This window comes from Hirundo rustica, chromosome 17, assembly GCF_015227805.2.
Source record: "Hirundo rustica isolate bHirRus1 chromosome 17, bHirRus1.pri.v3, whole genome shotgun sequence".
In the NCBI taxonomy this organism is placed as follows: Eukaryota; Metazoa; Chordata; class Aves; order Passeriformes; family Hirundinidae; genus Hirundo; species Hirundo rustica.
Window position 1 is genome coordinate 8,131,844 of NC_053466.1, and position 27,863 is coordinate 8,159,706.

The following is a 27,863-nucleotide window of genomic DNA, read 5'->3' on the forward strand; positions in this document are numbered from 1 at the left end:
CCACAGCGCTCCTCCTGCAAAATACTATCCACATTTTTAAACCTAGCAAAACTCCTATCTGTCTAGATACCACGTAGAATTGTTTTGCTAAAAGATCCTGTTTTAGAAGCTCCCTCTTTTTTTTTTTTTTTTCTTTTTTTTTTTTCCTAAAACCCCCAAAGAGCGAAGCAATAAGTCACATGCTATCTCCAGCCAGTATTTATATTGGCTTAATATTTAAATCTCGTAAAAGTAATGCTTTGCTTAAATAGTCCAGAGTTTTTGCAATAAACCAGGGTGCGCAGCCCAAAGTGTTTCTTTGGCATTCTTGCACTTTGCCCCAATTCCGCTCCGTTTCCCTCCAGTGTGTGGTCTTTGAGTTGTGTAAGGAAAGCTCGTACCCTCAAACACAGACCTGAGGCTCTGGAATTTAAAAAAAAAAAAAAAAACAAAACCAAAAAACTTCCTAAAGTTTAACGCAAATCCTTTTAGTTTTCTTTTCTTTTTCTTTCCTTCTTTCTCTCTCTTTCTTTTTTATTTCTTTTTTTTTTTTTTTTTTAAACATCTCCAAAACAGCCTAGGTTTCTGGATTAGGGGTAAATTTTTGTTTAAAATAAAAAAAGGTAGAAAAATTAAAATAAAGGGAGAAAACAGTAATGATACAATGTAAGATTCTATTTGGGTTGGGACATTTCTAAATCAATTGGCTTTGTTTTAATACTAGTATGATAAAGTGACAACTAGAATTTGTGTAGGGCATTTTCTCACTCAGCCCAAACTCCCCCAGAACCGAAATAGTTTAATTCATTTTAGAATTTGGTACAATTTTTACTTGTCAATGCAGTTCGTGGAAAGTTGTTTTCAAGTTTGGATTTCTTTGCATAGAATTTCTTTGCATTGTTTGAAATAAAATAATTTTGTAATTTCTCAAGTGATTCTTATTTAACAAATAGTTACATTTTCCAGCTTTAAGTTTGCAGTTGTCTAGAGAAACAAATGGTAAACAGTTTGAGCCTAAAGACTTAAGTTGACTTTTAAATGTTACATATTGCTAAAATTATTTAGAATGTCTGATTTGTAATGATTAACTGATGTTTTCTTCTTACTACCCCTATATTCTTTTTGAAAAAAGAAAAATTACAATAGTAATGTTTTCATGATGCAAGTAGGTGATTTTTAAAGGTCTCTCACTGCTGGATGGCAGTTGTTTTGAAAGCTTGTTCAGATGCCTCTAAAATAGCAAGACTTCCTTAGCAATTAGAAGTGAATAACTTAAGGTACTAGAAGCATGTATGTAATAAATAGCAATTATTTTAACAGCTAATTCAGATGAAAGCAAGAGAAAGGATATTAACTTATCCTCCATTGTGTCTTTTAGTTCATTACACCTACTTTTGTAAAATACTGGGGTGCTAAAATGCAAGCAGGACAATCCCAGTTCTGGTATTTGCTTTCACATGCTCTAATGCAGTACATTTACTATTGATAAGGAAAAAAAAAGTTCCGAGAGCAAGCTTATCTAAATTCTTGCTGAAGTTAATTGAAGAAGCAGTTGTGAAATATTAAAATCTAATTTTAAAGAATGACATTGATTCAATGTGATTGTTGAAGAAACTCTTTTTTTTGAATGTAACAGATCTGTTTTAGACTAAAACATGCACAGAAGCCATCACTTGGAGAAGTTTCTAACTTATTTACCATTTATTTTGGAAAGTCTCTGAAGTATGCTGTTGTCCAGAGCCCTTTTTCTGTTGTACTACTGGCAATTATGATGAGCAGTGCAATATTAAAAGGGCATTGGCTGGCAGAAACATGACCCCCTTTAGCAGCCCACCCTCTTCAGAGTGGGCAAACAACCCTAAAATAGATGCCTCCTCCAGTGTATTTATGCACGTGTGTGAAATGAGGTTTTATACATGTGGGAGGGGTTTTAAATAAGGAGAGAGATTCTGGGTTATACATTTTTATGTGTCTGTCTATAGAAATGGGCTGGAATAATTTAAACATCCTATTTCAGACATAAGCTCCAAACATTTCTGAGAGCTTTCAAGGCATCCCATTAACTGCTTTGTTTACCAATAGCTTGTGAGTAATTAGTTACTAATTTCTACACTCTTTCATACAATATCTACACTGACATTTTTTTATGATTTCCTTATAGTTTTCCCCTTAGAGAAACTTTCTCCTATATGTTTAATGTGGTCCCTAACAATGTCTACAGGGATTTAATGCTGTTGATTTGTTTCTAAGAATCTGTGGTGTTTATGCTGTAATTTTTGAGTGGTCACACACAGAAATATGTGTGAGACTGAAGCACAGGCATTAGATATTTTTGTACACAGGTCTCATCATTTCTGTAACATTTTCCATAGCAAATCAAAGCACTGTGTATTTATACCACTCTATATATACACCACACCCCCCAGGCTTTTTCATCTGTACTGGTCAACCATGATAAAATCACAGCACAATTAAGAAAACTTCTGAAGGCACAGGAAAGGGCTGGCACTTTCTGTGATTTATTTAAATCGTCTAGTTCAGATTCATTGACTGACCAATTTGGGTTTTATGGAAGCACATACGTTTGGGGATACTGAATTATGTCCCTTCTTGTTTTATTCTCCATTACAGTAGAAAAATATTTTATTGTATAAAACCTTTATAACGTACCGTGCCTAGATATGCTGAGCATGTAGCAGAAGGCTTGAATGGTTTGTTTAACAAGCCATACTAACAGTGGTCTTTTTCTATCCTTCCCTTTTTTCTTCTCTCTTTCTATCATTTTTTAAACTAACTTTTTGTTGTTTTCTTTTTTCCCCACCCTTTTTTTTTTTACCTTGTCTAATTACGATTGCAAATAAACTTTGTCATGCAGAGTTTTATTGGGGCTAAACATAAAAACGTTATTGTGGTTTACACTGTAATGTAACAGTCCCTTACAAAAGGATGCAGGGACAGCTGTGCAGAACGTGACAGTGGCTGCTGGTATCGCTGGCTCTGACAATGTTGCACTACTGTCTGCACAAATAAAGCAGTGCAATAATATTGTCAAAGCATTTGGTTCCAGTCCTAATACATCCTTTATGATCAGTTACTGTTGCACACCCAGCCCCTGACATTATGGCATTCTGTAGTTATTTAATGCATTTTAGTAGGGAACCAGCCCCCTACTCTGATTTCTTCCCTCCACCACAAAGGCTCAAACGTGCATTAAAATGCCAAGATCATGTAGAAATTGCTTTAAAAAATCCCTACCCTTGTGTTTGTTTGTTTATTTTGTGTTTGGGTTGAGTGGTCTGTATGGCAATTCCTTGGGTTTTGTTCCCCGTTTTGACTGCTTCAGTGTACAAAATGGATTGCCCTTTCTGCCACTAGCTTGGGCTTGTGTGTCCAAGTTGTAAAATAAAAAGCTGGCCTATTCACGTTTTAAAGCCCTCTTGTCCTCCTACAGAGCAATCACCACCTTTAAAAATACCCTGACCAGCTTTGAATATTTTCTTCCTTCTGCTCTAAAAATTAGGTGTTTATGAACCTAAGGATGTTACTGTTGTGTATAGAATTCAGTGACTTTAATATATACCCATGTATTTACAGACAATTTAATTTTTGCTTCCTATTGATGTATTTTTCAAGTTCCATCATATTTCACTTTTAGAGAAATTACTGTTAAGATTAAAGGAATATTGATACCTTCATTTTCAAAAAATAGTACAAGATACCTAAATAATAATCAATAGGATTTGAAAGACAATCTGTCCCTGCGCTTCCCAATAGCAACGTGGAGCGAGGCTGAGAGACGCGAGGATGATGTAGGCCTAGGAACAGGAACACTGCATTCAGAATTGATCTTTAAATAACAATATGTTGGTGACTGTCACTCGCGGTGTAGTTGGAGGCAGATGTGGTATTTTCTCTTGCAGCTGCTAAGAAAGGGGTTTGGAGGGCTGGGGGATGGGACCTTCCTCTCTCTCTCCTTTTTTTTCCTGAAGCCTTGAGCTGTTACCTTGGGAGCAAAGGGTGGGGGTGGGGAGAGCCGTCATATTGGAAATCAAATCTAGGTAAACGAGTGCTTTCAGATTGCACAGCGCATCCCAAGCCAGGCCAGGATGTGCTGGTGAGCGAGCCATAGGGAGGCAGAAAATGGAGGACCACATCCTGAGGGGGGGAGCGTGTCCCATTTTAGACAGCTGGGGGGAAGCCGAATTCTCAATAACGCACTCCAGTTCTCCAATGACCGGGGGAAGCAGACAAAAGACACCTTTTCAGCCCTTCTGTTTCTGGGGTGAGCTGAAGGCTGTGTCCCTTTAATGCTCAGGGGAGAAGGCTAAGTCTCCATGCCTGAACCGGAGGCATGGTGCTGGTGGCCCATGCGGTGCATTCCCAGGCCTCAGTGGAGGTAACTCGAGCCAGCATGGCTCCCTTTCTCTAGAGCTTTTCTTTTCATCCATCTATGCATTGTAGCACGGTTGCCATTTTTGTGTGCGTTAAGGAACGGGGAGGCCTATTCAGCTTTGGCACCTTCCCCTCTTCTTCCTTCTAATTCTTAATGAATTAGATTATTGATTAATGAAGAGGTAGAAAAGAGTGGAATCTCTGAGGGATTTCCCCCCTCGCCCTGAATAGGAGTGCAAGAGTGACCAGAATGGGAGCATGAAGGGCCCTTTGCTGCCCCTGGCCAGGGAGGATGGGAAGGAGGGTGGACCAGCGAGGAGCTGGAAGCCACCCTGGAGCAGGGCAAGGCTTTGTTCTCTGTGTGTGTGTGTGCGCTCGTGTGAGCCCATCAGCGAGTGGAAATAAGTGCTAGTGAGAGCCTTGGTGGGGCTGATGCTGGGCTGTAAGATGGCCTCTCAGACATGTGAGCCTGCCTCGTTTGGAGGTGGAGAAATCACAGGGGGAATAGATGCATAGTTATTTTCCCGTATGAAGTTATGTCTTTAAAAATAATATGGTCACTACGCTTCAAAACCTCTCCTGGGCGTGGGGAGAATTTGAGGCGTGTGATACAGGGAAAGGCCTGTGTGATGACAAGGACCATATCCCATTTGGAGAGAGACAACCTTCCTAGGGCTCCTGCCTCTGGCTGGGGCAATGCAGCCCACAAACGCCCTTTGCTGAACGCCAGCTCTGTGGAAGGCAGGCCTAGGGGTGTGAGGGCAGAGGACGGGGTTCCCTGCAGATTTGGGCCTGGGGTGGAGGTTACGCATTCCAAACCCTCCCTTCCCCACTTTTTTTTTTAACCCTGCCTGGCTAAGGAATGTAACAGCGAAAAAAAAAAAAAAAAAAAAAAAAGCACTGGAGGAAAAAAAAAAAAAAAAGAGAGAGAGGGGGGATTCGGAAGCAAAGGCCCCTTCAGGAGTCTGTATTTGTGCAAGGGAAACCATTTGCATGTGTGTGGAGATGCCAGAGTTTGTCTCCAGTTGGGTCGGAGGGGGAGGGCGCGGGAGGAATGCGGGGAATCAGGTCGGGCTGCGGGGGGAAGGGCTCCGGCAGAGCCTCCATCCTGTTGTTGCATAAACTTGTTAAAAGAACCCCTCCTCTGTGGAGGCAGCACACATAGGGTATTAGTGTGGTGGAGGAGGCCAGACCTGCGCCCTCGCTACACAACCAATTGGAGCGGAAAGTGAAATCAGATGGTTTAAGTTTTCAGAGAGATTTTTTTTTTTTTTCTTTTTTTTTTTCAGGGGGACTTTTTGAGTCATTGCATTGAGTGCTAGATCTGTGTTAAGGTCGCTCCTGCTCTGGCCGCTCTTGGGTGGTTTGGGGAAGGGAGGCGGCCGGGCGGGGGCAGGAGGTGCCGCTTCCCCTCGTGCCGTGCCACTGGCCCCGGCTGCTGAACTGGGGCTCGGGGCCCCGCGCACAGACCACAGCCCTGCCCCCGCGGGCTCGGGCGGCTTGGGGGCAGCTGCGTGTGTGATGAGGGGAGGCTGGCCCTTGCCCTGGAGGGAAGAGTTCTTTGGGGGACCTCAGGATCAGCCCCACATGTTCTCTTCCCCAGCCGAGGCAACTGCAAGGCCTTTTGCTTGCCCTGTACAGGCAGGGCCAACAGTGGGATCGGCACTTCCAGGGTGATAGTATTTAGCCCTATTTTCCTCCTGCATTTAGTCCCACAAGTCGTCATTTTTTTTTTTTTTTTTTTTTTTTCCCCGTCAGACAGCAGAGAGCTGGTAAACACCATGCAGAAAAGCCGTATTGTGGGGTTACAAAGTCTGGGCTGTTTAAGGAGCTCTGTCATTCCTTTTAATGGAGCTCACTGACGCAGATCTGGGTTCTGCCAGCCGAGGAAATATTGCTGCTGAGAAAAGGGTTATTGAAACCCACAAACTAAATATTATGAACAAGAATCAAATGGCAGGACATTCTGGAGTGTAATCCCTCCTGATTTCAGGAGAAGGGGAATGTATTGGTAAGTGGCTGTGGGTGACAGAACCCCTGAGCTCAGCGGGTGAAACACACTTGGGAAGGTGATGTTTTCAGAGAGGATTATCAACCCTTACTCTCTGGAGTCTCACACCTGGACAAGTTGACTCTTGCATGGAAGCAAGAATCCCCTTTTTTTCTGGACAGATTTGTACAAACTTGCTAGATAGACTTAAGGAGCAAGGACTGGAATGCTAAGAATTTTCTCTCTCTAAAGAAAAAAAAAAAAAAAGCAACACTTCCCAGTTTTAAAACAATGATAAAATTATTAAATAGGATAGAAAACTCTAAAACAACTTTCAGCCTACAGCTGTTTAAAGTGTTTGCTTTGACCTTTGGTGATAGTGTCAATTCCACTGCAGAAAATATATTGTAAACTATATAATGTATTTAATTGCAAGATGTCTTTTAAATGGTCTCCTTTCCTCAGGCTAGAGAACTGGCTGTGACCAGAGAAACAAGGCTGGACTGTGCCTTTCTGTGTTTTGTGAGATTGTAACTGAGATGAAAATTTTAAAAAAACCACTTGCCCCAAGTGGCATCTTTAACCACAAGAGAAATAAACAAACAAAACAGCAACAAAGGGAAGGAGAAATGGCTCCCTAAGCTAAACCAGGGGAGGCAAGGTCTGATCCCAGGAAGAGCAGAGGCCTCTCAGCTCCAGAGCCTCAGCTCACTACTTTATTTATCCCAAGGCTTCATCGTAAGGACACTTCAGTCTATGTCTCCTAACATCAGAAAAAGGGGACTTGAACACATAGCAAAGGCTCCATTGCAGTAAGATTTCCCCACACACACTGCCAAAAAAAGAGCTTCCATTATTGAGCAATATATAAAGTGTTATTTCCATACTAGTCTGGGTGACATTTCCATTTAGTTTCTATAACTGTGATTAAAGGCAAGAGAGGTTTCTAAACATATCTAGAGATGCTGAGCCTCACAGTGTATAAATAGCATGCATTTCATAATCTCGTGTTTAAACGTTTATTTTAAAATAACCCCCATATACATTCCAGAGAGTCTCCCTGCTATAGGACATAGTGCAACCCAGGCTTTGCGTATCATTTGCAAACTAGGTGGAATACTATTGGAATACTACTGAAGGCTGATTCAGTCTTTTCTTTTTCCTGTTTTGTAAAAAAAAATATATATATATATATATATATATATATATATATAAAAAAGGTAACGTGTGGGGAGGCCAGTGCCAATACACCACTTAGAGATAACGACATTTTTGAGACATATCTAGGCTCTCTGCATAGATCCAGAAACATAAAGTAACTTAATTGCCTTCACTTGGAACTTGCTGCTGACGTTTCTAATTACATCCCTTACCCTCCCCTGCCAGTTGTAGCCTCTGCAACTACTGAAGTATTTAAGTTGTGAGGAAGTCGTCAAATCATGCTTTCCCCCACACTCTCCATGCATCAGTAACATCACTTCACGTGCAGATTGTGTGTTTCCACTGTAAACTTGCCAGTAGGTTTGTCTCTTGGGCCACTGGAGAAGTTAAATTGTGTGTATTATGTCTAAGTCTTATTTGAGATAACATCGAGGCTGAAGAGTGGAAAAGACATGGTAAACAATAAACAAAATAGACTGGACGGGAATAGATGGAAAGGTAAGGCTGAGCCTAGTTGCATCTTTTTTTATGTTCTCAGTTCATCTGGATGTCTAGGTTGCAGGGATTGTTGAGAAGCAATGGCAGGATTAAACCTGAGGTTTTGCCAAGGTAACAAGAATACAGAAGTTTGATAAAACTCAATTCTGAGCTGCTTTCAGCTACCTCTGTGGATATGGCCTTTTAATTAGTGTGAGCAAAGATTTAATATAAATAAATAATGTGGAAAAAAAGATCCCTGTTTTCTTCCACAAGCATCACAAAGGATGGGGAGAAGGAGAAATTTGATTATTAGACATTGGGAAAAAAAAAAAACAAAAAACAAACAAACAGACATTGAATGGAGCTTGCCTAGTTCCTTTTTCTTTGGCAAGTGAGGCAGCATCAAAGAGGATGCAGGGCCGCCTCACACCAGCATGCCAAAAGCCAGGGACCTCTAATAGCAAAGACCAGATCAATGTGGCATGGATAAATTAGCCAGGAATCCATGAATTAGGGGATTGTCCCTTCATTACACTCCTGTTTAATCCACTGGAAAGCAGACTGAGGAAAGAGAAGCTTAATGTGTCAAAATCATGACCTGGTTTGGGATGGCCTGGGAATGAAATTTCCTTCCCCTTCCTCTGGACTCTCAAGTGTTCCTACATGACAAATGTGCTGGAGCAGGTTAATTGGGAGCCAGAGTGCAGAGGAAGAGTCTAGTTGGCAGAGCACCCCTGAAAGCTGGAGGTGTCTCAGCCCTTCCCTGGGAGTAATTTCCGTGGCTGTTAGTGTGTTCAACACTAAGCCAGCCCCAGCTGAAGATTGTGCCTCCCAGCCTTGGACAGAAAAGGTGCTGGGGAGGGGGAAGAGAAGAAAAAGCCAAACAAAACAAGCTAGGGCAAAACACGCGTGCGTCTCCAAACACTGTTTAACCTGTGTGCATAAATGTGAAGTCAGTGCTGGAGAGCCAGCCCTGGAGATCCTGTTTTGCTTTCTAATTTTTGGTGTGTACTTAATCCCGTGATTTCCAATGAAGGGAGGGATATTTAAAACACTGGGCTCTCCAAGTAGGACAGCCCTAGAAAGGAAGTTCTCTGAGGGCTTGATGCCTGTTACTAAGAGGCTCAAAATACAACTATCAGTTAATCAAATAAATAGCACTTCCCAGCCTCTGACAGCTAGGCAGCTAATTGACTGAGACTATTAATAAAGGAGAGAAATTTACACAGAAGAAAGTGAGAACTGGGGATGGAGGTACAGAAACCTGGATAAAATCCATACTGGAGTTAAATGTGACCTGGGAGAAAGGGGTAGTGCCCATGCACGAATTCTGTGGGTCAGAGATTTACTCCATTCCTGCAGCCCCACTCTCCCAGGAGCACATGGTGCTGTGATCCATAGGGGCAGTGCACTGCTTTCTAACTTTTTACCCCTTCCCCATTTGCAGGCATGGAATGAAGCTCCCTCCAGTCACCTGCTGCAAGACACATTATCCAGCTTCCTAACCTTAAGGATGAGACCCTATCAATATTGCCTCTGCTTTTGTGATCAGGGTAGTAGTGCAATATTGCTTATAGGGTCTTTTCTTTTGAGGGTTATTCTTCATGGAGAGAAGAAAGCCACAACAGGAAAAAATAATCCCATGTGCCCACCGAGTTAAGGGAAAAGTTGTGAAATGCTGAGGTTTGTTAGATAGGCGAGTAATCGTACAGAGATGTTATTTGTGACAAATAATCGTGCTATTCTGGTGACTCAGGTTGTGAGTAATGGGCATATTTTTGATGCTATCACAGGATTCAAAACGGCCTCGTGTTTAAAACACAAGCAGTGATTGAAACCAGAGAAACCCATCATGGTTCCTTTTTAAAACAGTATGAGTTTTGAGACGTTTCAAGGGTGTCTATATTGCATACTGATGTAAACACCCACCAAAGGATGGGAGGAGATACATTGCCATACTTGCTGTTTCTATGCCTGATCCCAGCCCGAAAAATCAGTGTGGTGCAAAGCAGAGCACAGCACAAACAGGCCGAGTCTCTAATCCCAATAACCTGTGCGAAACAAAGCTCATGCCTCTGCCCGGCGAGTGCGGCCCGCCGGGCTCCACCACCGTGCCCCGCACCCGGGGCTGTTCCAAGGTCGGGCAGCGCAGCGGGGCCGGGCACTGCCTCCGGCCCTTCCCGAGAGCTGCTCTCTGAGGTACGTGGGAACGGAGCAGGGATGGGGGTGTTAAATCTCCTCTCCGCTTTGTGAGGATCAGCTGGGGGCTGACAGCAGCCGGGATGGCCGAGTGGGTGGCCCTGCCTTCCATTTCAGGTGGTCCCCGCGGTCCCTTTCGGGACCTCAGGGGCCCAGGGAAAGGGGTGGTGGGAGGGGACTGAGGGCCGGATCGGGGCGCGGCGGAGCAGCCGCTGCCGTGGGGCCGCTGCCGCGCGTCTCCCCGGGGCGGCCGGGCTCGCCTCGCCGCCCCGCCGGGGTACGGGCAGGGCCCGGAGCCGTACTACGGGGCCGTGCCCGCTGGCTCCCCGTTGTACGGCTTCCGCTGCCCTCGGTTTAACACTGTCCACCCCGAGCTGCCCCCCTCCCCCAGCATCATTCCAGTGGGAGGCGGCCAGCTCGGGGACAAAGCCAGGATCTTCCCACGCCGTTCGGTCTCTCCCTTCGTGCCCCCAGCCCGGCAGCCGCCGCAGCCGCTGTGCCAGCGCTGGGACCACCGGCCGGGCTGCCCCTCTTTCCCTGTTGCACTACTGTCACGGTCGCAGCGAGCAGTGCAATAATGAAAGGGCGTCAGTGCGCCGGGGAGCGGCGAGAGCCGGGGACGAGCCGGTGACAGCGCGCGGGGCCGGGACGTCCCGCCACCCCCCGAGAGCCACCTTAACGGGGCGGGGGGGATACACGCGACACTGACGGACGGACTTTGGTTGTGCAACTTTCTTTGTTTAAACACGCAGCGGCGGAGAGCGTGCGCGCAGGGGCAGGGCAAGGTGAGCGGCTCCGCGCACCGCTTGCCCCGGTCCCGCCGCCGCTCCCCGCGGCCGCGGAGCCTGGGGCAGCCCCTCTGCTGTACCCGGCCAACAAGAAATAAATAAAGTGACCCCCGAGTCCCCTGTCCCTGCTTTTTCTTCCTGGGGGGTTTCTTGCAGGTCAGCAGCCCCTCCTGCCTCTCTAGCAGCCTCTCGCAGATAAAAATCCCCCCGACGAGTTTTTGCCCTGCGATCCGGTGGTGCTGCTCTCCCGTTTGGTCTTGTGGGGAGAGGCCGAAAATGCAAATAGGAAACGAGCGTCTTCCTTCGCTGTGGAGCCTGAAAAACTCGAGTCATGCCCTAGTGCTGGGTTCAGCCACGGGGAAGCACGGGTAGGGAAGTGAGTATGGGGCGGGAGGGGAAGGGTTCGAAATAATGGAGATGAGAACAGTGCTTTGCATCTGGGAGCTGTGCTGGGAAGACCAGGAAATAGCCCTTTGATTATTAGTGGCCATGGCGAAATGGATACTTCTATAAAAGAGGGCTGGGGAGGGGTATTTCCTTAGCAAAGGACCTTTCTGCTCTGCCCTTTTGAACCTGTGCTTCTCCCTGGCACTATTTCTGCTTCATCATGACTTTTTGCAGAGGAAGGTAAATGCAGAAAGCAGGCTGGCTGTCGGAGAGGGATGCAATCTAATCCTGATGAAAAGGCTTTTACAGTCTATGCTTCATTTCCTATTTCTTTGGGGTTCTCTCTATCTTCCACCCCTCACATGTACAAGCAGATACAAAAGCTGACTCCTTCCCTGCAGTCTTTCTCCCAGGGAAAAGTCAGCTCCCTCCCCAGCTTCACCTTCAGGCTTTGCGCACACAAAATGGCTGCAGCAAGCCTGTGGGTGGGCATGGAGAGCTCAGGAAGCTGCTTTTCTTTTTCCCACCCTGCCTGCCCAGGAAGCCCTTCTGCTTTTATTTTCTGTGGCATTTTGCTCTTGCATAGCTCTGTGCAAATCCAAGGGGGTCTCCAATGTGTAATCTATGCATGGAATGGGAGCTGGGGAGGGAAATGGCCAGTTTGCATGAGAAGGGGACCTGTCGGGCCCCAGTGTTTATTTTTTTGCTGACCTTCTGGGGATATGGTCAGTGAGAGCTGTGACAGCTGCTGGAAGCGGCAGGGGCTTTGAAGATTGTGAAGGTTGTGACCTCGAGGCCCCTTTCCTCTCTCTGTCCCAGGAGCTGCTGAGTCAATCAGGGAAAAGGGGAGGTGAAATGGGGGCTGCTCTTTAGCCATTTTTCAATCGGTGAATGAAACAGGAAAGGACAAATGCAAGAAGAAAAAAGAGCGATTACTTCCACTTTGGTGCATTACTGAGAAGAGGGAATCTCTCTTTGGCAAAAGATTATAACAATAATGGGAAACCACTGTGCTCCTAAGATCCAGCACCTTGAATAAAGGATTTAACTGGGCAAGGAGCTGATGGCAGATCAATAACAGTAAATTAGGGGGAAAGCCTACAAACTCCTCTTGGTTCAAAGCAAGAGGAAATCCACCTCTTGTTTCCACCAGATTTCAGCTCTAGATGTAGCAGCAGCAATGTTCCCAGTTGGCCCACTAGCTCCCACCATCTCCTTGACCCTACAGTAACACATCTTCATCTTTGCTGAGCTCAGCTGAACCCCGTGGCTTAGATTGCAGAGGCCGCTGACAACGGCTGCACCACACATGCCAAAATAAAGAGACAAAGTACATTGTGCGGGGCTGTATCCTTGATGTGCGTTTGCTTTCAAATGGCACAAGCTCCCCTGGCAATAGACACCCCTGGGCAGCCCACGAGAGGGCTCTCACTCAGCCCCAGATCCCTCTCTTAAGCCCAGTCAGAAGGGTTTAAGTCTTTTTCAATTTCTGGATAACATGATCCTATGGATCTTTCCTTTTAAAATAGTAATCAGAACAGCAAACAGAGCACCCGGCTTTGGTTGACCAATACACAACGGAGGCAAAGAAAGCAAACAGCAGGCTTTTCACTTAGTTTACACAGGGGGCACTTAAATACTGTATTGGTTACATAATACCATTTGGGGGTTGGGGTTTTACACATTCTTCTACTAAATATATCTGTGAGATTTGTTTTAAAGTGATCAACATAAATCCAGCCACAGCTTTGAGGCTATGATTAGACCTAATACCACTAGGTAGCTCATAGCATATTTACTGAAAACCAAGGCACGATAGAATTTTTTCCCTAGACCTGCTGATGGACACTGCGCTCGTTCCACTGTAGCAGAGGGTATACGTTGCCTCTAGAAGGGCTGCCACAGACAGCCACTTCCCTGCAGGAAGCACAAATTGCTGGACTTTAGGGCCATATCCTGCCACTGCTCTAGTTCCACTCCTCAGAATTCATTTCAGCACAGACTGGACAGGACATGTTCTGGCAATTACAACAAACTAAATGCTGAGAAAGAGGATGAAGCATATTAAAAAAAAAAAAAAAAAAAAAAAAAACAACAAACACCAAAAAAACCCCCTAAATCTTAGCTGTAATTAACCAGGGAAAAATGTATAGACTGTTAACTCCTCCAGAGAAACCCATTCAGATGGGGTACCTGAAAGTACATATGCTTCCTGAAAAGCCCTCCAGTAAACATCCTGTTTCCATCCAAAGGGAGTAGCAGGTGGCAAAACTGCTCCACTAGAGGTTTGACAATGGCATTATCTCTCCAGCTTTTCAGCTGAAGCCTGTCTAAATCTGTACACAACTTCTGAGACTCCAGCTAAACCCTTCCTGGGAATGGGAAGCTTCCCCAGGCAAAGGTTGGATCTAGCAGCCCTGCATTCTTGCAAAGGATGCATCTCTCTGCTCAGAAGTGAACAGATGGGGAGAAAAGTCTCAAAGCATCAGAGCTTTAAAACAGTGCTCTTCTCTTTAGTGTATTGTCACCAGAAGCTCCATGGGCAGGGAACCCTGCCGTAAGGACCTAGCAGAACAGCGGGTGGGTGGCTAATTGAGAATGGAAGTTCCTTGGGGCAAACCAAAATAGTCTTTGTGGCACTGCGTGAAACTAGGCACAGTTCCTGGGCTCAGCATCAGACACCGACTCTGTAAAATTCCTGCTTAGTCACTCGTCTGGGAGGTAGGTGAGCCTTTTAAATATCTTGAGACACAGCGTAATCAGATGACAGGGATCAGCCGCTGTCACAGTGCAAACTTGAATGTATCTCTTTGCATAAACATAATAAGTTCAAATATTTTGAAGTCACCCTGCTACTACTGCAACAAATAGCACACACAGCCCTGCCTTCCTCAAATACCGATATACTCAGAAGTAACACCTTTGCCAGGAGCTGCTACATCTTTGTGAGCAGTTTGCCCAATTAAAATCTATGGGGAGTTAACACTGAGTACAAATGCCACTATCACACGGTGCTAGAGCCAAACTGGTTTGTACTACCACTGTGAATTCCTGTCATATTTCAGAACAAGGTTGGGGTGATGGCCATCTGGGTTTACACAGCCCTCCAGCACAAGATTCTGTTACTTGGTTTTCTTTTCACAGCGGATACACCTTTTACACCTCTCTAAATTATTTTGAAAAAATTTGAACAAAAAGGAGGCTGTGTTCTGAGTGAAGGAGGAAAAAAAAAACCAAAAAAACCCTTCTTATTTTGAAGGAAAAGGGGATCTCTCCCCAACCCTAGAGAAGTATAGAGGTCACCTTCATGTGCAAGCTGTTGCTGACACCAAGGAGCAAAGCTAAGGGTTTCTCGGTGCCTATCCCCAAACACCAAGTGATTCACTTAGGGCATTTATAGCAGCGTTTGGATCACGTGAAAGAGTAATTTTTGTTGAATGTCTGTCTGAATTCTCTGATCAGTTCCCTTCTCAAATCCCCCTCATTTCCCTGTTCATGCACAGACAACCTTACTGAAAGGTAAACTTTTACAAGAAGAAAACTTAAACAAACAACCACCAAACTCCTGCCCATACCCCGAAATCTCTCACACACAAATTAATTAGGGGCGGGAGAATCACGATAATGCTTAAATTGGCAGAAGTGAAGCCGAACTGTTTTCCATTTGCATCCTGTATTACGGAAGCCAGTGAGGTAAGGGGTTTTCTCTAGAGCCTGGACCAGCTGAATGAATGGGTGTTGGCACTAGAGCGGGCGGGGTAAAGCCCCAGCCTGCCTTCCCCCTCCGGCGGCGGAGCAGCTCCGCGCCCGCTGCCCCGGCTGCGCTGCGAGCACCCGTGCGGCCGGCGAGCGGCACGGGCAGCCCCAGCCGTGCTGCCGCCGGCAGGAGAAAGGGTTTCGGTGCCGGGGCTCATTTTCGGTGCTCGGCAAAGGCCGGTGCACCGCAGCCGGCTGAGCCCGACAGCTGCTGCCGGTGAAACCGGCCCCCGCAGACGGAGCGTTTGGGGGTTCCGAGGGTCTCCGGCTCGCGGCTCCTGAGAGGACCCCGCTGACCAAAAGGAAGGCTTCAAGCCTGAGGCTCTTCCCCCACCTTGGGGGGATCCTCCCCTACAGGGAGGCAGAGGGCGGCCCCCCTTCCGTCGGGGAAGGTGTGCTTGAAGCCACGGCCTTCCCTCCCCCGTGAAAGGCTGACACGAAAAGTCACGTCCGCAAGTCCCAGCAGAGACGAGGAGGACAAGCTCAGAGCGGGGGCAAAGGAGACACCGGCTAAAACCACTTATCGACACAGACCTCTTGAAATTTTTATTAACTTGGGGGCACACAATAAACATAAATTTAGGGTGGGGAGACACAGCAGGAGTAAGTATTGCTCAGTCTATTCAGTCACACACTTCCGATTATCTCTGCCCGAAATACCTCAGCCCGAAATCCAAGAACATCCTTCCCTGGCTCTTCTCTATTCATTTTAAATCTACTCATGCACATAAATGCCCTGGAGACCAGCCTGGAGAGAGCCCGCTGCTGCTCTGACCGTGCCGTCAGGAGAGCCCTCCCGGGCCCCCCGGGGTGAACCCCCGCACTGTGTTTCGCTGCATTTCCCTTAAAGAAGCGAGTGACAGTCTCCAACCTGCAGCCAGTCAGTCCCGGTGGCAAAAGCACCGGGTGGAGAAGGGCTGCAAGGGGAACCCCTGTCACCCCGTGGATTCGAGCAGGGGCCACAGCACCCTGGGCCAAAGAGGAGCTGGCTCCCGGCAGAACCCCCAGCCTCCCTCAGCTGTGCCCAGGCTCCCACCCACGGCCCAGTCACCCCTGGACAGGGACAGGCAGAAGTCCCTGCCTTCAAGGGACAGGGTGGCCATTGCCATTTTTACCTGCTCTGAGCAGGCCCACAGCAGAGAGGAAGGGTGATCTTCTCTGGGGGCTGTGGGAGAAGGATATTGGGCAGGGATTCACCTGGGCAGCCCACCCAGTCTTCCTGCTGGCTTCTTGGACACCTGTCCCAGAACCCAGAGCACTGCTCGCAGACAAGGCAAAGAAAACCTATAATTTTCACTTCCAGATGGGACAGAGAAGCACCAATATGTTTTCAGGATCACTTAGTTCTGCAGCTACAAACAGTGCTGCCCATCAGTTCCACTTCAGTACCTTAAACATAGCTCTACCTATTCATTCCAAAAGACCCCTGGACTTTAGCTAATAACCTAAAATAAAATTTCCATCCTCTTAAGATAAGTATTAAGGAATTCTTTCAGTATCAACCACAGTGTCTCAGACTGAACAGCAATCATTTTTCCTTTGGTTTCTTAAGGCACCAGATATGAGAAAATACGATCTAGTGTCAAGCTGGTTTTCTGACAAGAACGACCTAGACTGGGCAACTTTCCTATACAGAAGAGAGCAGAAAGTAGGTTGGAATGAAAAGCGACATACAGCATTTATTATTACTTTCCCTTCAAAGCATCTTTTAACGTAGCATCCCACTCAGCACCAGCCTTCCCAGCGCCGCCCCGCGCAGCATCTCCTCCCCAGTGCCCTAGCACGCAGCCGGCGCAACCTCCGCCGCCGGGTCCCAACCGGGAGCGTGCTGCGGGCAGAGCCGGAGCCGCCCCGGCGGCAGGTTAGTGCTGAGGATGCTGAACCAGCCTCTCCTGGCCAGCTCCGCTCCACGCCTGCGCCCTGCCCCACGCAGCCCCCGCCCCTGCCCTGCTGGGCACCGCCGGGCTCGGAAACCCTCGCTCTCCGTCACTGACACGCGTATTCACTTTGTTCTGATGTTCCCCACATAAGGACCTCCCCTCATCCCCGTCCCGGCAGAACAAAAGTTGCGGGGCTCACTCGTTCCCCGGCTCGGCTTTCGGGTGTCGCTGAGGAGGAAGTCGAAAAAAGCTGCTATGTCAAATTTCCAGTCTTGGGAGGGTTCTCAGGCTTTTTTCTGCCACCCACCCCTGCTCTCCCGGAGGGCGGTGTCCCTTCAACCCCAGCTGCCGCTTCCAAAAAGTCACAAGTACCCCTACCTTTTTGAGTAGAGAGGAGTTGTGCCCTCCCAACTCCGAATTTACCCCTTAAAGAGCGAATCGGTTCCCGCCGGTGGGATCGCCCCTCCCCGCTCCTTGCCGAGCAGCATCCCTCCTGTCCTCCAGCGCCTGGCTTTAGCCCTGGGAATGGCAATTTTCCTAAGGGCGTCACGAAGCACTTTTCCCCCCAGAGCCAAGACCGAGGGGCTCCGAGTCTGCTGGGACTTCTTAAGCAAGATTTCAGTTAATAGCTCACAATAAACAGCCGTCCATACCATGAGAGGAAACAACGCCCATAGAGAGGCACAAATATTTTAACATTTTAAACTATTTTGCCCTTGAGACTTAAGTGTCTAAGCTCGACTGAGAGGCAATGCCACCGTGGGTTTGTATTGCTGAGGAAACAGAACAACATAAACGTGTTTTGCTGTGCAGCTTTGTAGAAAATTGCTTGCAGCTCGACAGTAATCATCTGCACATCCGCACCCAGCGAAGGCAGAGGTAATGCGTTCAAAAGTGTAATGTTTGCAAGAGAGCAGATGGTGCTCCCTTGGGTGCAATTTCAGGAGAAGCCTCGCATTCTGCACTTCTCGCATTCTCGAGGTCTGTTTTACCCGCACAGATTTAATGTTAGGAGAGCCCTATATCTTTATTCTTGGGCTATGGAGTCACAAGCACACCCAACGCTAGCCCAGATGTTGCTGGCACTCGTCATGACCCTGCCTGTTTTGAACAAGCAGGGAAGATACGAGCGGAGTAGTCCGGTGATTAAACAAGTGCCTAGGCGATTATTTTACCGCATCACTTTCCATGTGCCCGAGCTAGATGGGTTTGTACTAGGATGGGAACTGCTGAGACCGCATTAAGACGTGTTTCCCGCACAGTGCCAGCAGCCGGACAGGGCCGGAAGCCCTCTCACAAGCCGTATAAAAGCACGGTTAGATCACCCCTAAGCACGAAGACGTCCCCTGATGCGGGTTCAGCACTCCTGTCGGCTCCCTCTCTCAGACAGGTACTGACTGAGTCGCCGCTGTGTTTTCTCGGCACAAGGAGGCACAACGGTTCGGTTTTGCAGCCTGTCGGGCTCTTGAGCTACTGGGCTTTAAACTTGCCGCCTGGCTAGCGGAAGTCGGGTGAAGGCAGCGGAGGAATCGCCCTCTCCGCCTGCCCTTCGGACACAGGCGCTGCCCAGTGCAGCCCCGTCCCTGGGCGTCGGCCCTGCGGCCAAGCATTGCCGCACCCAGCCGAGATCTCCCATGGGGGACGTGCCGCGCCCGGGCTCTGCCGGGGACCCCGGCGGGGCCGGCGCACACCGCGGGACCTCCCCGCTCCCTCCACGCCCCGCTGCGGCGAGCGAGGCTGAATAAAGAGACGCCAATCATGCCCGGCAGAGAGGAGAGGGATGGGGGCAGAGAGAGCCGTGAGAACAAATTCACTAAGAGAATGAGAGTCTCCTGCCAGCACCTAAGGATCGCCGTTAGCAGCGGCTGGCACGCAAATACTGGTACACGGCATCGCGGAAGGCTCCTGTGAGAGAGCATCTTTCCGCTAGACATGAAAGAATATGAGGGGCGGCGGATGCTGAGAAACCCAAACTGCACCGCCAGGCAGACATGGGGGGGGGGGGTTGGGGAAATCTACGTTCTTCTGGCACGTGAACAAAGCCCTCGGCAATAACTCCGCTTGCTGTCCCCACTGAGGACGGCTGGTGGGGCGGACGTGGGTGACCCACGAAGCCAGCGGGAGCTGCATCCCCACAGGATGGCTGGGAGAAGTCTCGCAGCGGCTCGCAAACCGATACCGTATGGGTAAGAGATGGCAGCTCGACTCTCATCCTCAAGCCAAAGGGAATCCTCGGCAGATGGCACAGGATCTACTCCAGGGGAAGTGGTCCAGCAAGAGCCGAGGAGAGCCAGGTGAGCTACATTAGGGGTAAGAGGTGTTCCTGTAACTACCACTGACAGGAATAGATAGTTTCGTTTTAGCTTTTACTGTCCAGATCTTGCGAAATGCAATGCGGCTTTTGTACATGACAGGACAAGGAGAGCTCCCTTTTTAACGATCCTTTTGTGCGTTTTCTTCCCCCACCGAGCAGAAACCGGTATTTAATTTTACAATACAGATAATAGCCTTAAATGTATACTGTAAGCAAACAGACTTCATCCTTGGCCGCACTTCAACGATCCTAAAGAAAAATAGTAAACAGAAACGCCTGAAGCACCGCTTCAGAGCTTATGCTAATGTTTTAAACTTCCCTTTCGAATAACCGAGCAGTACATGACTTGGCAGAGCGCACCTAAAGAGGCACAGCCGCACGGGCGGTCTTGCAGCAGCTGATCGCCTTAGCAGCGTAACGCGGGGGAAGCGGATGTTATTTGTTTCCCCCCGAAGAGTATAAATCTGCGGCGATCAAAGCCGCGCTGCTGAAACCCTGCCGGGCTGCCAAAGGCACACGCTCGCAGGCAGGCAGCGCCGGGGAGCGGCGCGGAAGGCGGAGGAGCAGCGCTGACTAGCGGCCGCGGCTCCAGCGCCGAGGGAACGAGGCGGGCCCTGCTCGCATGCACCCCACGCAAGTTTTTATACAGCCCATCCACGGGGCTGTTCCCCAGGCAAGACAGAGTAGCCACCAGTATTTATGCGCACAGAAGAGAAACTCTCATGTAGGGGCTGTTTGCGGGCACCGGCCAAGCCAGGCAGCCGCGGGAAGGCGGCTGAAATCAGCCCGGTCCTTCGGGCGGCGGCCAGGCGGGCAGAGATGGGGCTGTGAGGGCATCAGCAGAAGAAAAATAACAGCATCGGGCACCTACTGCATCTTATGTTCAGCTGTGGTTTGAGCTGCACTTAGATTCATCCCACCTACTTCGCTTTTGAGTACAGCACACACCTGTACTAATAACAAGTACTCAGAAAATGAAGCTCAGGTGGATAGGTAACCACCATGAAGATCGAGCAAAGAGCCATAGATCCAAGCCAAAGCTCGACACTCCTCCAGGTAGCAAAGCCAGCACCCATACATTATTTTTACAATTTAAAAAAAGCACATAGGAAGTAATCACCCAGCTTTACATCTTGTACACATTCTGATTAATTTGTAATGTGTTTCATACGGGTTTGGGACCCTTGAGATGTCATACAGCTTCTAACACCTATCCTAATGAAGCAGGACACCATTTTCCCAAAGGACAGAAGACAGATGAATCGCTCACAGAACAGCAGCTTGAATCAGTATCAAACTATCAAAGGATTTCACTGTGAACTTTATGCTAATTTAGAATTAGCACAATACCAAATATAGTAAAAAGGTTTTTACAGTCACTTCAATTTGATGCAATTTAAATAGAAGGACGCATTTAACAGTGCAGCTGCTGAAGTCTACTTTTCAAGGTGCTCACTATATTCCCTCCTTGCTCATACCCACCCAAAATAAACCAGTACTGTCCTCAGAGGAATTGGTTGACCATGTCTCAATCAATTCCTATGCATTACTGCAATTACAGCACATTTGATTCAGGAAACAGATGAGAAGGAGCTAATGCGAGGTTTCCACCTTTTGCATAGAAAGTAAAAAGAAATTATTCGGTGTAGATACCACATGCCCTACCAAAGAATTTATTAAGATGCTTAGAATATCCCTGGAAGGAAAAGGAAGTGGTATGAAATATTTATTCCTTTAGAGTCCTAAGGTTTTTAAAAATGTTTAAAGCTTATTACTGTTTGTGACCTACATGCATAATAAACCCTAAGGTAATGTTCCAATTGCCTTGTGTTTCCTATGTAGCTCCAGGCTGGTAAGGTTGAATGTTTTATTCTTCTTTGAGGAAGAAAACCATGCCCTGTGCTTCCTACCCCACAGGATAGAACTAAGCACAGTGAAGAGGAAAGCACTTCCTTAGCTTCAAGTATTCCTGTTTAACTTATTTTTTTGCTCCCTTAAAAAGCTTAATGACACAACCAAAAGTACTGTCTTGTAACCCCAAAAATATGGGTTCCTGAAAGGCATCTGATGAAACAGCCATGTTATGAAGCAATTAATTATCAAAGATAATTGATTGGTGGCCCAGAGCTGGATTACAGATGTTTTTGAAAAGAAAATTGCAAAATCAAAAGGGGAGCAATGCAAACTCAAAACTAGGAAAGAACGGCATTAGCATCAGGCACCCTACATACACAAATCTCTGATAGGCTCAGCCAGTTCCCAGCTGCCAGCAGGGAATTTCACAGAGGCACCAAGGATGCCAAGCAGGGAGTCAGACACCAGCAGGATGCTGCTGCTGGAAGAAGACACTGCTACAGTTCAGCCTCTGCCTAGGCCAGGTGTGAAACACGGTGAATTGACAGTACTGCTCCAGTGCTGGGGAAGGCAGGCAGAACACAGAGAAGATTCAGCAAAACTAACAGGCTCAAAAATACTGCAGAGTAAGTCATGGTTACAGGCTTGTTTTGACTATATTTTTTTCTCTTTAAAAAGATATGCTAATTTAACCTAATAAGAACAGATATATCCAATTAGTCTTCCTAAATACAATAAGTTAAATTATGGTTATACCATTTAAATACAAACACTAGTTTATATTTAGCCTCAGTGTTCAGAATGAAGACTCAATGAGCAGCACACCCCTCCCAGCGCATTGGAAGAACTAAACCCAGGTCTCATTCATTTTGACTGAAAAGTCAAAACATGTGGCAAGTGTTCATACGCTGAGCAGTTGTGCAGAGCTTTAAAGAGCTTCCAGAAAGAGAGTAAAAATATCTGTAGGCACACACTTACCTCCAAAATTAACATATCTAAGGAACTCTTTGTCATTTCATATTGAACTAGATATATACATATGTGTAAAATGCACTATTTGACAGATTGCTTTCAAGACTGACTCATCTTTAGCAACTATTCCTGCTGAGAACAATTATAAATACAGATATCTCCAATTCTACCCCCAAAAGCCTTTCTGGTTTCTTAGAGGAAGAGTACAAAGCTATACTGATGTACCTTTTCAGAGAGTTCTTGTAGTAGAAAAGCAAGAAACAGGAAAGCACCTGTCAGTTATTCGAAATAATTATTTCCTGTTAGCATCAGAAGTCAAAATAAACAGGTTTCATTTAACCTTGAAGCATACAGGGAATTTTAATAGGAGGTATAAAATTAATCACCTTAAAATAAAGAAACAAAACTGCCTTCCCAACTTTTATATCTACATCTCTCAGTATTTCATGTTTTACCCTAGAGCCCCAACAGCTTTAGGCAGACAATAAAATCATATGGAAAACAAACACCACCATAGAGCAATACAAAAATTCTACAAGTCTCTAATCCTCACCCATGGGGGCAGGACTAAAAGGTTGAATTATGAGCAGCCAAAGTAAATAAAAACACCTGAATCACACTCTGAAATCTCAGTACTTGCACAGGAGCACAAGCTACCATTTTTCATGGCTATAATTTTTGCACTTCTTACATTAACATGACCTTTGTTGCCAGAATTCAGCATGCTAGGAGTACCAATAGATCTTGAAGTACTATATTAGACCTTTCCAAATTAAGATGGACTCCAACCAGCCTTATTTGAGAGTCCTTCAGAACAACACTTACAGTGATAAAAACTGGGGGGAAAAACCCCAAGCAAACACCCCCCCCAACTATTGTGACACACACCCAAGTGAAATATTAAGGCTAAGTGACTTCTAGACTTTAGTCAGAATTAGAAGTGGATGAAACTCAGGTCACAGGAATATTGTTGAACATGTCTTTAAATAAAGCATTCATGGGTATATTTGTGTGTGGCAGCTTGGTTCTTTAGGGAACAAAAGGTACAAATATTTTTCAAAACAGAACATACTAGAAAGTAAGCAATAATGACTACAATTAAGTTTTTTCACAGCCCCACCAAACCAATTTGGTTCAAATCCAGAACAGAAAGACAAAGGTCCAGTGAGATCCCACTCAAGCATAATAAATAAGACTGAAAACCACCTTTGCTAGGGACAGAAACATCCAGGCACAGACAGTCATTGGGTGGGGATAATACCTGGCACACAGACTGAGATGAGCCCCACAGCTCTACCCCTTCTCAGCCAATTCAATATTCCCTAAGCCCATATGGTGTAGGCACAAAGCATTTTAGCTCTTAGTGACAAAGAACTCATTGCCAAGACTATTTCTTCTTCCTGTCAAATGCTAGCACATTATTTGTGTTTATGTATATACCACCTTCAAAAGAAAAGCTCTCCTTAAATGAAAAGCTTGTTTATGCAGGTTTGGTTTGCTTTTAAATAGCTCTCCTTTTATAGCTATAACCTCAATACCAATTTGTCAAGTGTATCAGTGAACCTGAAATATTAGTCACATGAAAGTTTACTTCTAATACAAAACAGCAAAAGCCAGTCTACCTAACCTTCAAAATACCTGTAATCCTTAAATACACACATGCAACAAAAATTAGCAGAAAAGCATTCTTACCTTTTTCTTTGAAGAAAAACAGTGAGATACACAGAAATGCTGTTACAGAGGTTCCTTGTTCCACAGGGTTTGGATGGACCTTCCCTAGCAGAAAACCTTTAAATAAAACCTGCAGCCAGCTTGGGCAGCACTCCTGCATGAGGTGCACAGAGCAGCTGCTGGATTTGTAAAGCTGAGCTCAACTCCCGGCTGCACCCTCTCAACACAACACCAACACTGCAGCTCCCAGCCCCCGCTTCTTTAACTGACTGACTAATGAGCAGTAAACATTTACACATGTAAACAAGAGCACCTGAATGTTCTGACTTTTCTCATTCATTTGGTGAGCTTTTCAATTTGAAACAAAATCACAAATATATGGTATTTTGAATTTTAATCAGTATTTCCAGTAACACTGTAAAAAACGCACTGAAGAATTAATTTCTCTTTTCACAGAGGAACAGAGAAATTCTTAACTTGCTCAGTGAAGATTCCTTGCTAGCACCCCTGTGCATACCACTCTGTCAGAAATCCATGACTAAAACATTGCCTCGGAATTTTTTAGCTCTTCTGGATTCACACATAAAAAAACCCACACCACAGGTGTATGCCTCACTATTTATTCACCTGGATTGTCATACTGGTCTTGTAGAGTGACACAGAAGTAAGCCAAATTCAACTGTTTCTTTGCACCACAAGAAACTTTGTAAAATTCCAATATTAATTAAGAAGCAGCAGTTTTCTGCACCTGTTCATAGAGCAGAGCAGCCTTACCAACAGACAGTCAGCAGTACCACCACTACTAGAACACCTGAATTTCTTGGACAAAGTGAAAATATTAAAATTTTGTCTTCTTACTCCAACATACACAATATTTTCAAGTTTTCCAATACAATACAGAATGAAACTCTCATAAGACATGGGATGCAATTTTCAAATGGATGCTTTTTTTAACTCAAAGACTGAATAGCTGACTGCAACTCATTCAAAAACCACCATACTTCAGAACCATTTTTCCATCTCCTCATCGATAACATTCTTTCACTAGGACATAGATATCAGTCTCCAAATATTTAATTATAGTTGGAAAAAGATTACAAAATACAAAGTTTTATTGTACTTGAGACTAGAGAAAAGTATTACTTTCAGTTTTTCATTTCCTTCAAATTCGAGAAAAAGTAACAAGCAAACAAATGACAACGAAACCTAACAGATGTATGAACTAGTTTCACCAATAAAGCCTGGAAATTCAGAAACAATTTCACCAAATAAATGTCAGTGGCTGAACCTGGCAAAAAGCCATTCCCCACAGAAGTGCTGCATTCCTAGAATGAACTAATGCCCTTCAGTAATACAGAAAGTCGGTCACTCAGGCAAGGCAGGACTTAGAAGAGACCAAGGATTAGCATCTCCGAACAGCGGAGTCAAATGAAGCATTTTGGATCCCGTGTCAATTCAGAGCTCATCATGTTTTGCAGGGTCCAGACTGGGTTTGATGAAGACTCCCTCCATGGCTTTCCAATAGTTGTGGTGGTTGGCAGCAGGCATGCCATGAACTTCCCGCTGGCCTCTAATGGGGTGGCCGTACTGCTCCCCCGTGATGGACAGGAACACCTCAGTCCCCACGTGCTTGAAGCGCACGGCATCCTCCCGCTCCCAGTAAGTCCCACTGCACTGCACAATCCAGAAATCCAGGTCATCTCCTTCGCCATCATCCCCAAAGGCACTTACTTCCTGTTAGAGACACAAGCTTCCTGAAGTGAAAGTGTAAGCAAAAACCTCCAGGACACACAAATATCAACCACAGACTCAGCAGAGTTCAAAGACAAGGACGGGGGAAGAAATGTTGTTTTGTCAACAGATACCACAGCCAGAAGCAGTAAGGTTCTACAACTACAGTCTGAACACAAAGTGCCAACAAACTCCAACCTGTAATCTGAGCAAAAAGTGCTAAAAACCCTCAAACAAAACCAAACCCCCAAATCCAGTTGAACATTCTTACCTTAATGACAATATATGAAGTATCTATATTGAAAAATGAAACCTGGGGGAAGGTTTTATAGTCAATCTTTCCCTTAAACAATTATTTTGAAATGTTATTTTTCCATCACTTCTTTTAACAATCAGGTTATCTAGACACCCTACAATGAGCTGGACCTTATTGTTTCAACCACTTTACTATGGTGAAAGAAAAACTTTTCCACAAAGAGTCAGATCTTCCAAGTTTGAATGTAACAGCCTACCTACATAGCCTGATGGAAGACTGACATGATTAACAACAAAAGTCTTCCAACAACTGCATTATTTCAGAGAGATTTTCAGTCCTGGAGAAGTAGTTGTTCAGGGACAAGACCGGGGCTGAATTACAGTTAGAAATTACACTCTCCTAGATATATACAAAATTATAAATAAATATGATTGCAAGAGCAGATTCATTTCTCCTACGGAAGGAGGATGGATAAATGAGAAAAGTAAAATGAAATAGGGATAGCAAGAAGACAACTGAGACTAAGAGACCAGATCAACAAGGAACACGGACATAGGAATGCCTAATGTTATAACACACGATTAGTTGCCTGGATCTAGAGCAATCTTCACAATGTTGAGGAGTTTGAGTCTTCCCAGTACCAACAGTGCAGGGAAAAAAAAAAAAAAAAGAAGCAGAAGCAGATTTGTTAAAAGTACAGTGAAATACCAGTACTGGCACATACTAAATCTTACCTCTGTCAAGAACTGAAATACCTAATTTCAAGATGCAGAAAAGCCTATACTTGAATCTGGAAATGCACAGACATACTGCTTCTGGCAGCTGGTACTCAAGCCCAATTCTTCAAAAAAACAAGTAACTGGAGAGACTATTGTCAGTAGCATGCAGCACTTATACAAAAGCTTAAGATTTAAACCAACTCACTTGATTGTTGGAGAGTGGTGATGGGAAGTGATGAGTGTGCAAGTTTTTCCCAGTGTTAACGTGGGTAAGTCGTATGGCTTGCCCACATTTCACTGGTGTCCCACGCTGGCAACTGTTGTCACTCTTCCCACGGATCCGCCAGTAGCTGTTGGCATCATCTGAAGCTTCAACTCCTGTCACTGACTGCTGCCCACTTCCTGTTTGAATAGAATTAAATCACACGAGACTTACCCCGCTTCCCCAGTTCAAAAAGACATGAGAAAACTACAGAAATTTGCTTTAACGTTATCATGCCTTCATGTTTACGAGATCTTTAATTCTCACAGTCCATTTACTGACTGCAAAAGGAATGCAGACACCAAATAATCTTTCAGATGGGAGCAGTGAAACACAGCATGTGTTAGCAGATGCAAACTGTCAGAGTTCATGGTGAACAAACAAGGAAAAAAATCTGATCCATGACAGGTACTATTCACACCATCCCACCTTTATCAAAAATACTATCAAGGTCTTTGTATTCCCAAACAGACAAACACCCTCATCGCCAGAACAGACACCGGGAAGGTTCTGCTGAGGCCCTTGACACTGAGCAGGACTTACCTCAGGGACAAAGGCAAAGCATCCCTTGTCACATCCCGACTCCAGGGCCCACAGAGCAGCTGACACATCTTCCTGTCCCACAGGCCTCAGCATCTCCCTGTCCCTGCCGTGTCTCCAGCCCACCCCTACACCCCATCCCAGGCCTGCCGCTTCTCTTTGCACCAAGGACACGAACCTCGGGAAGCTCCAACTTCCTCCACCTTCCCCCCAACCTCACTGCTTGCCCACGCCTGTCATTTCCCTGCCAGGCACCGCCTGTTCCCCCCCGCTTCCTCGCACCCCTCACAGCCCGTGTCCCGCCATTTTCCAGCTCCCGGCCGGGCCCTGCTCACCGGAGCCGTACTTGACCTCGTGCGAGTGGAGCCGCACGCTGTGGCGGGTGTTGAGCAGTTTCAGCACCGAGCCGCAAGTCACGGCGCCCGGCGCCGACTCCCTGCCGTGGCACAGCCCGGGCAGCAGCGCCAGGAGCAGCAGCGGTAGGAGGCGGCGGCCGCCCCGCATCGCGCCGCACCCGGCCGACCCCTCCGCC

At 46.2% G+C, this 27,863-nt stretch overlaps 1 protein-coding gene across 1 annotated transcript; it reads right to left on the minus strand.

Moving 5' to 3' along the window:
• Positions 1-24,427: 24,427 nt before the first annotated feature.
• Positions 24,428-27,863, minus strand: SDF2L1 (stromal cell derived factor 2 like 1). The gene is made up of 3 exons (XM_040081212.2): positions 27,667-27,863; positions 26,735-26,931; positions 24,428-25,557 (listed from the first exon to the last, which is right to left on the minus strand). Exons 1-3 carry the CDS (start codon positions 27,833-27,835, stop codon positions 25,279-25,281), a joined length of 645 nt encoding a protein of 214 aa, XP_039937146.1. The 5' UTR covers positions 27,836-27,863; the 3' UTR covers positions 24,428-25,278.

What these genes read in the sequence shown, in the direction of transcription:
- SDF2L1 (XM_040081212.2), bottom strand. Translation starts at nt 27,835, where the DNA reads ATGCGGGGCGGCCGCCGCCTCCTACCGCTGCTGCTCCTGGCGCTGCTG. An exon ending in CGAGGTCAAGTACGGCTCCG is followed by an intron (nt 26,932 to 27,666) that starts GTGAGCAGGGCC and finishes CTATTCAAACAG; the next exon opens with GAAGTGGGCAGCAGTCAGTG. An exon ending in CACCACTCTCCAACAATCAA is followed by an intron (nt 25,558 to 26,734) that starts GTGAGTTGGTTT and finishes TGTCTCTAACAG; the next exon opens with GAAGTAAGTGCCTTTGGGGA.